The sequence below is a fragment of the Chamaea fasciata genome, unplaced genomic scaffold, assembly GCF_029207755.1.
Source record: "Chamaea fasciata isolate MVZ Bird 193981 ecotype frontalis unplaced genomic scaffold, bChaFas1.0.hap1 SCAF_1, whole genome shotgun sequence".
Taxonomy (NCBI): domain Eukaryota; kingdom Metazoa; phylum Chordata; class Aves; order Passeriformes; family Sylviidae; genus Chamaea; species Chamaea fasciata.
Genome location: NW_027094086.1, coordinates 112837338 through 112851049, shown reverse-complemented (window position 1 = coordinate 112851049; position 13712 = coordinate 112837338). Strand labels below are relative to the sequence as shown.

Sequence of the window (13712 nt, the reverse complement as noted above, 5' to 3'; positions counted from 1 at the left end):
GACTTTTTATTTAACATGTTGGTCTTTTGAGAACTTCCTTTCTTGACCAGCAGAAAGGGAAAGGGTCCGAAACTCCCAAGGTCTGAGTAAATGGGAGGAAAGAGTGCAAATGCTGCTGATGAATAAGATGTTTTAGGAATGCATAAATATATGATCTGATACTGCAAGTGTTAGGTTGGTGAAAGCTGGCCATTGGGTGCATTCAAGACTGTCCAGGGTATGAATTCAGTCATTCACAGTTGTAAATATTTGCAGAATATTTGCCTGTTTCTTGTAGAATGTGTTTGGTTCCATGAAGAATGATTGCAACCTTTTTACATAGGTTTTGTGCTTTCACTTCTGATCGGATGTTCAAAAAGCAGGCGGCTTGCTGCTATAGGTGATTGTTGTAAATTTTGTGTTACTAATTTTTAAACCCAGCACCTCTGGGAGGTTACATTTGGTAGAATAGATACACTGGAATACAATTTATCTATAGAAGATATACTTGTCATTTGTGTGTGTGATAGCAGTAGGTGAGGGGTGTCAGCACTGGGGTTTTGATCTATCTTTAAATCCAGCTCTCTTTATAAAGTGGGAAATAGATCACAGGCTGGATTTGTTCCTTGCTGTATTTTTTTTTTTTCCTTGGAATTGTTTTCTGGGACCCAAACCATGCAACTGTCAAGCAGCGTTCTTACCCTAGCTGAGGTTGTTCACGAACATTTGATGAAGACGTAGCCCTTGGTGTTGCTATGCCTCAAAATTTTATTGCTAGGTTCACAGTATTTGTTTCTTAAATCCTTAGTTCCTTAGGCATGTGATAAGGTAGAGAGCTCAGCTTTCATTTCTTATAAAAATGTAGGTTTCTTTCCCTCCTGGTTCTAAAGAAAGGCATGAAAATACAGCCTGAGTCTGTCACAAAGGCTTAAAATAGATAAGCAAAAGAAAAGGACGTCTCATATTTATTTGTAATTTTTTAATATCAAAATGAACTTCATAACCTTTTGTTGTGCATTAAAGAGCAATTGACAGTGCTATGCTCCTTGACCAGTTTCAGGAAGATGTGGATTTATCCCAGTAAATCACAGTTCTCTCTCTCAAAGTATGCCCAATACTCAGAATGAGATCTCAGATTTTCCATGTGTATCTTTATATGGTTTGGGGATTGTATCTTATTTAATTAGTTTATTTGAAGATGCCTGAAGCCAGTAATATACAAAAGTCTTTTCTTGAGGGCTCCCAAGCAACCGAAGCTAAATTGCTTCCAAATTCAGCATTACTGGTCAGATTTCAAAATGGGCTCACTGTGTTTTTTTCAGTGACTCTTCTGTTCCTGGGGTAAAAATTTTCAGCAGAAACATAAAATATTTAAATTCTTGTGCCTTTCTGTGGATCTGCCCATGGATATTTCAGATAGGATAGGCTACAATGCATCTCTTTATTGCTTTCCATCTAGGGTTCTGCCTAGCAGGACCAACCAAGTGTCCTTTTAAGGACAGAAGCCTCATGGATATAAAGAGTTTATTTCTTTAGTGAATCCCATGGCTTATCTCATCCCTTCCTGGTCTTGTTGGCTGTTTTTGGGCACAAACTGAACCACAGCAGAGCACAACAATTGCCAGTGTTGGCTTTTCTTCTCTAGAAGACTCTAGAAGATGTCCAGTGGGAGCAGCTGGCACAAAGCCTGAGTTTTTGGTTAAGTAAAGTCTTGTTTTTCTTGGGCTCAGAAGTTTTGGCTGATGAGCAGAGAGGTACATGATATGCTAGTTATGCTGCGCAACCTGTCCTTTGATGTTTTCTTAAGATAGAACTTCAGCACTTAAAACACAGGGCAATTGCTCCATCAGTGTAAATCAGGGCAGCCCTTAGAGCCAGCAGAAGGGTACCTACTGCATTTCCGGAAAACAGGAGTCTGATCCAAGGTGAAGTTTTTAATAAGCTTTCCCTCTCCAAAGATATTTATCCACCTGACATAGTGAGCCTAATACTTCAAATATGCCCATCTGTCTTTGGATAATAAAGAGTGAAGAATTATTTGTACAGTAGAAATAGACTCTAAAATAAATATCTTTTTAAACCTGTAAATGTGTTTTTGTATCAGGTGACTCTTCACTTAATGCTGCATTCACTTGCAAGTTTTTAGTGGATTTGAAAACACAAAGAATATTATTACATGATTCATAAATTGTGTATCTATATTGCATGTGGGACAGCTTCGCCCAGTTTGAATTTAATTGTTGACATAGCTATCACTCAAGGGAAGGTTTTGGTGAATACCTGGCAGCTGTGGTGAGCTACCAGCCAGAACAGATTTGTCTTCTTCAGACTATTGTGGTAGTTATAGGCCTTGCATTGAGGAAAGTAAAGCCCTGGCTGAGTACATGTCTTTGCTGTGTCGAGGCTGTAGGGAGGACTTTCCACACCAAACAAGCACGTTAATTTATGAGCCTACAAACATAATTTAACCCTGAGAAATGTTGTTCATCCTGTTTAAGTTCAACATGCCTGGAATTGTACATGTGCATGAGTATTTAAAAATATCACGAACAAATAGCTTATCAAATCTGTTTTCACACACTCTCCTGAGCCTGTCGATATGTTAGAGTTGTACAAATAAATGGACTAAAAAATCTTTGCTTTTATAAATATACTACGTGGAATTAAAATTCAAAGGAACAGAAACCCAGAAGTATTCTGTCCCAGTTCTGGGTAAGCAGCGTGAACTTTTGCCCGCATAATTGTAAAAATCCAAATCCAAGGTCTTGTTGTTTCTTATTGAAAATTTTAGGCAGAAAAAATTATGCATTTCTGTGCCACTTTTTTTCAAAGTTCAGCCTTTGGAAAATGAATAGAACTGTGTCATTCCAGCCCTGGAAATAAAAGGATTAAAATAAATATATTGAAGAAAAAGAATATTTTCTATGATGTAGTTCCTGAGTGATGTATTTTGCAATGTAAAATACTGAAGAAAGAGTTCCTCTCAAAATTGTATTGTTTCTAAAGACAACCCAACCCTGGATTTTTCTAACTTATAAATAATGAAATGGGAGCTACGTAAACTCAAGAAGTCTCACTCACACATTTGACTCAAGTGGCCTCTGTGTGAACCCTATAAAATGCTTTAGCTTTAAATTATCAGTTTGAGTTCACGGTCCCTGGTGGTAGCTGGAGTTCTTGCTTTTATCTGTAATTCCTTTTCTTTTCAATTCCTCTTCTTTTTCTTGTCTATTATTAGAGGGGAACCATCTGATTGAGGCATATATATATATATATATATATATATATATATTACAATATGTTGCAGTCATTGAATTCTTTTAAGAGTAAATTGTTTTAGTGAGATGTCAGAAAATCTTCACAAACTGAATGCTCTGCGTTCCCTTGAATAATGAGGCTATTGTTACATGATTGAACACTTCAGAGATTAATATCGTGGTATGCTGGCATGCTGGTTCATACCAACTGTAATTTAACAATGAATCTTCCCTAAATAAGCAAGACTGTGAATTAGGAATCGGATTCAAGACAGAATGCTAGAACATACAAAGCAAATAAATTCTACACTTAAGAATGATATGTGGGGGAGGAGGGGGTGCATTTCCACAGTATCTAAAATAATTGAAATGTTGGATAGAGGAAATTCTTCAAGTCTGAAGAACTGCTTCATTTTTTTTTTTTTTTATTTCCAATACTAATGAGCAATGTCTTTGTAGTAGAAAACATTTGGACTTTCTATAAATCCATTGCCCTTCAAAATTTAGGGTATGCCTGGCATTATCATTTGTGACAAGCTACAGTAAACCACATCTCATTCTGTGAAGAGTTTCAGATCCCTAAATTGTCTTCCCAAGAGTGCCTCCTATAATACAGAAAATTTAGAGACACTGCTAAGTGTCTGCAAACAAAAGTTGCATTTTATTTTTAAGACATCTGAAGTCTTGAAAATGTGGAATAATTAGTAATTGAAGATTTAATGATGGCCCAGAAAAAGAACTGAACTGTACTGCATGAAATCATAGTTATTAATTTGTGCATGAATTTCGTTTTCCATACTTAATTTAGCAACTGTAGAATATTTTGCTAATTAATTATTAACACTGGTTATTTTTCATGGTAGAACTATGAGGGAAAAACATAGCTTTCTATCAAAGTAAAAACCATAAATGTCATAATTTTAATATGATATACAATAATGTAATCAATTTTTAAATAGTTTTAAATAGCTTCAATATTTAAATATACAGATTTAATATGAATATAATACATAGCACTAATTAAGAATAAACAGCATTTAGAATAGAAACTGCAGCTAATAACCAAGTGTCTTACTTGTAACAAGCTGAGGAAAAGCTCTGTAAAATGTCAGGCTGTTTTGGGGAGTGTCACATTAGTAAGTGGTGTTTTATTCTGTCCTGGGTAACAAGGGTGTGATAAACTTATTATAAACTCTATCAATAGGATTTCAGTAGGTTGTACCTACTGAAGGCAATGAAAAAAACTACCTTTGTTTTCTGCAAGTGTTGGATTAAACCACTTAATTTCACTTACATGCTGAAAAAAAATTTCTTATTGTGATTTTGGCAAAGAAAGGGAAAACCCTACAGGAAAGCTTACCTGTGAACTACTAAAATGATATATGTCCTGCGGGTCTGAAAGTTCGAGGTCTTACTATTTCAACAAATGTTGTGTCTCTTTAAATTTCATTAACTTCTGTTTTACCTGGTTTAATTTCCCAAGTACTTAAAAGAATTGCAATAAACCTTCAAGGCTGTACACTTTCATATGAAACTCCTTTTCCAGAGGTGAAGGTTCATATATAAATATATAAATGCAGATTAGTTTGAATACAAAGTATGACTCTCTCTTTCTTGGTAAATATTTGTTGTCTTGTAAATACATTTCTAACTTTAATGTGAGACACATCTTTCATTTTAGTAAAGGTGAAGGTGACACACATTCCTGGGCTTTAATAGCAGTAGATTTTGTTTTGGAAAGAAAAGCTAGAATTTTCACAGCAGAGAATTTTTTTAGTTATATGTGTTTCTTTACATGCCTGTTTATTTACGGGATTATCTTTCTGCCCTTGTTAAAATTTTATAAGAAGCAAACTTCACTAAAACTACCAAGTTTTCGCTATTCTTCAATAAAAGGCCGACAAAGGACCTAACACAGTCTTCCAGGGCTGTATTGGAGCCCTATGATTTGAGATAAATGGTGCTTGCATCTACTGAAAAGTGGGATTTCTGAATATGATCTGTCAATGCACTGTTTTAGTAAATGGCATGATCCATAATCTGAAATAACTTTTTAGGTTCTTTCTTCCTAATGTGGAACTGTTCTTCGATAGAATGGTAAGATCTTGGATTTTATTTGTCTAAAGGAAGAATAGTGTTTATAGACATGTTATATAACAAAGCTATTTTATGGATTTCATAGCTTCTTCTCTCTCCTAGTTCTGAAAAATATATTTTCAGTGGATGTGGGATAATGGTGAGTAAAAGGCCCATGTACGAGTGAAATCACTACACCCTTAGTAGTAAATATCTGTAGCAGAAGATACTATTGAATATGTATATGTTGTTTTAGTGATTCATCAGTTTGCATTCTCTTGGAAATTCACGCTTCCCACATGCTACAATGTTCATTACTGTCTGCTTAAAGCTAGGCTTCTGATTGTGTTGTTAGGAACAGAAATAAGTCTCAGTTTCAAAATTGCTGAGCTGCCCTTTCATAATTTGGTGCTAATGACTCAGGATCCCTTCTGAAAGTCCAGTGCTGGTTTAGGTGTACAAACAAAAGATTTATGAAGCTCCTCTCCCTTTTTTGGTGATGTTTCTGAAACTCTTGAACAAGTTGTTAGTCTAAATTGCGTACTAACTTCACAGAATATTCTGTGAAGAACTGGAAGAGACCCACTAGGATCGTCAAAGTCACCCTCTGAATCACAGAAATCACCAGATTGGAAGAGACCTCCAAGATCATTGAGTCCAACCCACCCGTAACACCTCAACTAAACCATGGCACCAAGTGCCACATCCAGTCTTCTTTTAAACACATCCAGGGATGGTGACTCCACCACCTCCCTGGGCAGACCATTCCAATACTTTATCACCCTTTCCATAAAATCCTTTTTCCTAATATCCAACCTACATTTCCCTCAGCACAACTTAAGACTGTGTCCTCTCTTTCTGTCAGTTGCTGTCTGGAGAAAGAGATCAACCCGCAGTTGTCTGCCTACTACTCTGGGTGAAGGACCTTTACTTAAACCTCCCCTGACACAACTTCAGGCTATTCCCTTGGGTCCTGTCCCTGGTCACCACAGGGAAGAGATCAGTGTCTGCCCCTCCTCTTCCTCATGAGGAAGTTGCAGGCTGTAATGAGGTATCCCCTCAGCCTTCTCCAGGCTGAACAGGCCAGGTAACCTCAGCCACTCTTGGCTTCTCCTCTAGACCCCTCACTATCTTCACAGCCCTTCTTTGGATAATCTCTGTTAGCTTTATACCTTTCTTAGATTGTGGCACCCAAAACTGCACATAGTATTCAAGGTGAGGCTGCCCCAGTGCAGAGCAGAACGGGACAGTCCTGTCCCTTGGCCAGCTGGCCATGCTGTCCCTGATGCCCCTCAGGACAGAGTTGGCCCTCCTGGCTGCCAGGACACTGCTGACTCACATTCAGCTTGCCATCATCCAGCACCCCCAGGTCCCTTTGTGCAGTGCTGCTCTCCAGCCTCTCATTCCCCAGTCTGTCCATACATCCAGGGTTGCCCTGTCCCAAGCACAGAATTTGTCGCTTTCCGTTGTTAGACTTCATACTGTTGGTGGTTGCACAGTCCTCTGGTTTGTCGAGATCTCTCTGCCCTTGAGAGACACAACAGCTTCTCCCAATTTTGTGTTCTTTGCAAACTTATTATCCCTCCCAGTCATGTGTCCAAGCCATTTATGAACATTTGAGCACTGGGCTGAGGATGGAGCCCTGTGGAACCCCACTAGTGACCATGCCCAAATGTCCCCTCATCTACAGAAACCTTTGTACCCAACCCATGAGCCAGTTGCTCACCCATTGCATGATGTGTTTATCCAGCTGTGTGCTGGATGTTTTGCCAGTGGGATACTGTGAGACACAGTGTCAAAAGCATGTATTTTACTGAGTGAAGCAATGATTTTTGTTATCATGATAGCAATTAGAGAAGACAGAGCATCCAAATGTTAAACTCTTACAGAAGCATGGTCTGGTCAGTCCAGTACATCATTGGTTCCCTGGAAGTAGCTCCTTCTGTTTGTTCCCCAAGCCACACACTGGTCCATGTGGGGTACTCTGAATGGCATGTGTTTTGTTGTTGTATTTTTGTGTGAATACAAGAATTTTGTCTTAACTTTTCAGTTTTTGGTGGGTTTATATTAATTACAAATAATATACAGAGAAAGAGTGACAAAGCAACTCAGTCTTTGTTAAGGGACAGAATAGTAATGTCTTATATTTTGGGGGAAAAAATGTAAGCATTTAAAAAATGCCATGCAGTAGATGAAATGCCCTGAAATTATCATGCAAATATAAAAAATATTTTTTGAGTGAATTTCTCCTTTGTGTATATTTGGATGTTGTAAGTTCATGTCACAGTGTATTATAGGAAAAACTTCTCTCCAAGAAATTCAACAGCAGTTCTTTCCATACTTTAGGTCTTCATAATATGGGCTTTATTTACTCATAAAACCCATGATTTGCCCAATCGAGTCTGCTTTAGACAAAATAAACCTGGTTATGCTATTTAGATATTAATTCACAAGAATGAAAGAGCCTCAGAGTTGCTTATCTAAATCCAATTACTGCTGGTCAAATTCATCCCAGTACAAAAGTTCCCAAGATAAAAGCATACATTACCTAAATGCCCAGAAACACAGACTGTTTTCAGTTGGGTGGATTGTGCTCAGAGCAATGCTTGAGGCCTTGAGTGAACTCAAATGCTGGGGATATAATATTAAGCTCTCAACCTGGAAATTACATAATAAATCCATTGGTTTTTACTAAGCAAGGAAGAGTTCTGTACACTGGATACTTGAATTTCAATTCCAAGCCTTGCTTTTTTTTTTTTTTTTTTTTTTTTTTTTTTTTTTTTTTTAGCATGCAGGCAGTGGTTGGAATGGGGTAGAAGCTGTATTTTGTACATGGCTGTGCAGCCATTGCCTTGTAGATGAGGATGGCAGCACATGTGCAGCACAGAGTCGGGTGGGTGGTGAGAGATTTATCCTGTCTGGCCCCATAGACATCTGGTGTTACAGGGCTGGCTGTGTCCAGCCTGAAGGTTGGCTTGAAAGACAGAATATGCTGTGCCTATCCCAGAGGTTTTGTTTCCTATAATGACATGGAAAAGTTGAAAATTTTGAGTGACCCCCACCAGCCTGGCCTCATAGGAAATCCATTCTTTGATGCAGCAGCTCCTGGTCACAGCTGTCACTCAGCCAGCTTTGTCTCTTGGCATGTTGCCTGCCAGCAGTGGGGTGGGTGGCACCTGTCTCCTCTGCCTTGAGCTAGACCTTAGCTGAATCTCTCACTTGTCTCCTAACCCTAGCTGTCCACTCACCTTCCCTGCACTCTACTTTCCCACGGGCAGGAGGAGAAATGGCTCAAATTCTTTATGTACTTTGAGACGGCACATTCCCCTCTGTTCTGAGTTGGCTGTGGTTAAGGTTCATGCATCCTACAAGGGGTATCACTCACAGCTGAATGGTTTCCTTCAGGAACTGTCTCCATTTTAACAGCAGTTATCAAATAACTTCCTGGAAATGATGGTGTTGAGCTTTGTCTGTAGTGTAAGTGCTGATCGACCGCCTGCCTGAAAGCTCTTAAAGTGATCTGCTTTGCTGTACATACATTAAGGGCTTATTTTGCATGGCTTGCATCTTTTCTGAGTCTGCTGAGTAGTCTGAAAATGTGGGGTGCAATGGGATGGGGCTCTCAGGAGTGATTTTTGACATAGCTCTATAGCTAGGGCCGAAGAGAGAGATTGTTTCTCTGTGCAGAGCCCTGTGAGCTCTTCCCTTAGTTCTACCTTTTATGTGACATGGTGTCAGTTACTACTGTTGGTAAGTGAAGGGTTTTTAAGTAGCCTTTGTAATTTTTATAGTGTATGTCAGATGACTTCAACAGTTTCACTGATATATACAAGATAAAGTAGAATTGGTTATGTTTGTAAGAAGGTATTTTCACACCCAGCTGAATGTTGGAATGTAAGTGGCTGGGCTGGGCCTGATAGTAATTTGTTTCAGCAGCTGTGGAGGTGCCTGATGTTAAAACAGGGACAGCATGTGATGATGCTTCTCTGGTATCCTCTCACAGTTTCTGATGGTATGTGACTTCCAGGGCACAAATATGTCTTTGCTTTTAATTTTATGACAGATTTTCCCTCCTGGAAGCTGTCCAATAGCTTTTTGTAGTGATGTCTCTGTTGGGGTCTGGGTGTGGGCTGTGGCAATGAGTTCTCAAGTAGCTCTCTATTCTGGAACCTGCAGATTTTAAACTTTATAATTTTCTGGGCAGTCCTTATATATTCTGAGAAACAATGAAGTCACTATTTCACTGCGTGAGTTCTTCATTAATGTGGTGAAGTCCTAGTCTGTGCAGTTGCTCCTGACATGGAAGCTCTTTCAAAATCTGACCACCTGGTTTTCCATGAAAATTATTACATGAAAGAGAATTAAAAACATAATTGCATACAAATAATCACAAGAATTTTTGAAAGCACTTGAATAATTTTGTTAGTGGTTATTATGCATTTATATAACACTTCAGGAAGAGTGTCTGGAAACCTTTTGAACAACAATTTCAGTTCAGATGCTTATAGACATTCTTGAGGTAGCCATCTCATATTCATTATGTCTATTTGATTGGATAACATGATGCAGTAGGTTAGCCTAAATGATACAGCCGTTATTTTGGAGGGTTGGTAATATATCATTGAGGTGAACTCAATTCTACAGTCTTCCTTTTATGACCAGAATTTTTGATTCAATATCTTTGAAAGAGTACTTCCATGAACTGTACTTAAGACAAAATTAAATAGTGCTCACATTTTCTCACAACAAGGAGACCATACCTGCTATTTCTTTACATTAATGATATCAGCAGTTTGTAGAACACAGGTGTATGCAGGCTGTTGAATTTTGTAATAATTTCCATTTAAATATAAGAAAACAAGAGGTAAACTCTTGTGATGTATTTTATCCTTATTTTTGTGAACATTCCCATTGAATACATTTTTTGTACTTCTGGCTGAATCAAATCGTGATTAAAGGTAAAACAAGCGGAAAGCCAAACAACTTTGGAGATGAGCTATAGCTTAATACCACACTTCACACGTGAGAGAAAGAAATATGACTGCGTTTGTAGGAGTAAAATACTTTCCTGATTTCATGCAGCATACAAACTAACATTCTTCATCAGAACTGATGTTCTGATTACTGTAGAGTAATCACTTGAAATATTTAGTAAAACAGTGTCCAAATTAATTCCAATTACTTTCTTGTGGTAGCACTCAGGGTTTATGGCAGTAGATTAAATCGCCAACATATGGCTAATTGCCTGCAACAGTGTTTGTTATTGTGGTGCCTCTTACCACTCTGATGTCTGTTTTTGCAAACGTGAAGGTGTGCACATAACTTTGAATGTGGGCAGAAGCATTTCCTGAATGGAGCAGAGTTCTGTGAGTAAAATCTCCAGTGTAACTATGTGTTTGCAGGATCACAGTACATTGCAAATAACTTTGTGAAATCTGTAATAAAAGCAGTGGAACCACAAATGCCTGTCTCTGCTGGCAAGAAATGTAAACTTCTAGCTCTCACATGACTTGGATGAAACAACATATCAATTCATTAGGAGTGGCTGGACTGAAATGGAGGCTGTGTGTTGGTTTTTGTTGGCGGAAGTTTAGGTAGGAGTTGTGTTTTATTTGAGGTTGTTGTGGGTTAGCTGCTGATTTTTGTTTGATTCTTTTTCCATATATCTGTCAGAGGCACATTACTGTACAAGATAGGCATGATTTTGCATATTTTTCACATATTTGATATTAAATCTAAGTAAATCAAATAAATGAAGAAACACCGCACGGGCCAAATTTCCTGCTGGGTGAGTTGACCCACTGAACAGCCATAAATCACTGATTTGAATTTTTCTTTCCCTTCTTAAGACATGTGCTCTAGTATCTTAGAGGCCAAAGTCAACTTCAGGTACTACCATGAAGAAGTATAAAATTAAGTAGAACATGAGTGAGTATAAAGGCCCCAATTCTGGTGGAAACACCTGAGGTTAGAAAAGCATGTGATCTCATGGTTGACATTAAATCTGTTATGTACTTGGTTGGAGTGGAGCCATCTATGGCAAAATAAATTCTCAACTACCTGTCCATGTACCCATCACAGTGCAGTGAACAACAGATTGCACCTGCCTTTAGAGCCCAAAATGCTTCTGGTTTACAGAGTCAGCAAAAAAAAGGGGGTGGAGAGAGGTGAAGGGGAAGAAGGCTTGTATGGCTTTTTTTGGTTCCTAATAGATAGCTGAAATGGGGCTTGACTTAGTTCACACAAAATGTTAATACCCTTAGGTCAGTTTTTCTTCCTCCTCCTCCTCCTGACTGGTTTCAGACTGTAACAAAATGAAGCAAAACGTGCTTTTCCTCCTCAAATAAAATGGAAACAAGTGCTTTTGTGGGTTCTTAGGGAAAAAAAAAAACAGTGAAATGGAAAGCCTTACTTTGCATCACTCACGAAAGCTGAGTGAAGAGAGAGGGAGACAGTGCTCTTTATCTTGAGCTGACTGGCTACATGTCCCTTGCAATATGGAAACTTCAGTTGAGAACTTTGTCTCAAATTTTTGCTGGTATCGAAGGGAATGCTTAGTTAGGCCATTCCCAGTCTTTCTCATAAGTGCTACTCCCCTTCGTGAGGTATTTACGTGTATTCTTGATCCCAGAGTGATGTATGTCTTTTTCCTTTTTTTTTTTCCTCCTTTTCTTTCTTTTTTTACCTGCTTTCCTGAGTGTTTACAGACCCCTAGGACAAAGAAGAGTGTGTCCATGAGTATGTGGTACAGTACTCTAGCTGCCCTCAGAGTTCTTGAGTTCTTTTCTATATGGTAGGAGACATGGATTTCCTCCTGAGGCAGAGAAGGGAATAGCAGCAAGGTTTTCCACATTCTGGTTTCTGAATTTCAAGCAGGAGTCACTAACACCAAATTTATATTGCTGTTAATAAAGATTACCAAATAAGCATTTGTCTACCATGCATTTCTGTAGTTTCTAATTGATGTTGGTTATTTTCCATGGGTGTTGCTTTGCCATAAGAAGATATAATTTTCTTAGATCTTTCATAGTAATATGTTCTTTGTGGATGTAGAAACCTGTGTTTCATGGAAAAGTCCTCCAAATGAGAGCCCAATATATCAGAGTATCAATAATACTTTTTAAAAAATGTGGGAAAGGGATTTTAAGGAAAGATCTTTTCAATAAAGACTGAGATGTATCAGTGATTTGGGAAATAAAATTATTTTACTTAATTTTCTTGGATCTTATGTTCATCCATAAATGCCATCTTCTGTTATCTTTTACCAGAATTTTATGATAGTTACTATTAAGTCTACATTTTTAGTCTTAACCTCTGTGAGGTAAGCACAGATACCTATTTTATGGTCTAGTTGCTTTATATAGCAAGTTGTAGCTTCCCAAATTCCCTCTTCACCGTGCTAAGTCTATCAAATTGCAGTGCAGTGCCATGCTATCTATGGGAGGTGATATAAATTCAAATGAGTATTAACATTCATCTTGGAAAGAGCTGAGAGATGCACACAAACCTCAAAGGTTCTGTTTATCTAAACTAGATAGAGTGTATATCCACAGACATGGATACACTCGTGAGCACAGCTGTGCATGCCTGCGTAGAAGTGACCATTATTCCTGCATTTTGGTTAATCCTGAAGGCATGTGGTCCAACTGTATTTAAACTAAATAAACTTTAAATAATTTAGTCTTAAACTTAAAAGAAGCCTCTAAGCTAGTGTCAGTGTTCTAAAATCTACACTATGATTGCCATTTATGCTGGCATGGACCAGAGATGGACAGGCTGTGGCAAGTGCTCCTCGGGTGTTTGAACAAGTGGCATAAGGGATCTCGCCAGAATGATGAGGTGAACATTTTTCAAGGGCTCTAGACCTCTTCCTAGGATATGTGTTATGTATGCATGCAAAAATCACTACGTACTTTACTAAAGTATAGTAACTTGTACCTCTGATTTTTGTTTTCTCCATAGGTATGGGAAAATTGTATCCACAAAGGCAATTCTTGACAAAAACACAAATCAGTGCAAAGGTACGTGCAAAGTGTCCACCCTGTGAGTGCATTATCAGTTTGAATGATTGACTGGTGGCTTGACTGCCAAAGCTCTGGCTCCAACTGTGCAATCAACATAATGCACAGTATATTACAAACATATTTAATAATGCCAAAGCTTTGACTTGTGCTTCCAGTAACATTGCTCATTAATTTTTTTCATTAACAAACAAAATGAAAATCACAAATCAGAACAAGTATCAAATTGCTTCAGCAGAAGAGTAAATTACCTTCTAACCACATAGTGCTGTCTTATTTGAATGATATCATCAGTGATGCAAATTGATCTCCTATATAAAACTGGGAAACCTTTGGGAAAAGTTTCCCAAGGAAAACCTGGTCTAATTTTTATGTTTTT

General features: G+C 38.1%; 1 protein-coding gene across 5 annotated transcripts in view; it reads left to right on the top strand.

The window, feature by feature from the left end:
• RBMS3 (RNA binding motif single stranded interacting protein 3) overlaps positions 1-13712 on the top strand; it is a 703903-nt gene that overhangs the window by 367673 nt on the left and 322518 nt on the right. For all 5 annotated transcript variants that reach the window (XM_066194111.1, XM_066194121.1, XM_066194148.1 and 2 more), the window contains one exon: positions 13275-13333. In XM_066194111.1, coding sequence (XP_066050208.1) covers positions 13275-13333 — 59 coding nt within the window. The remainder of the gene's footprint in view (positions 1-13274; positions 13334-13712) is intronic.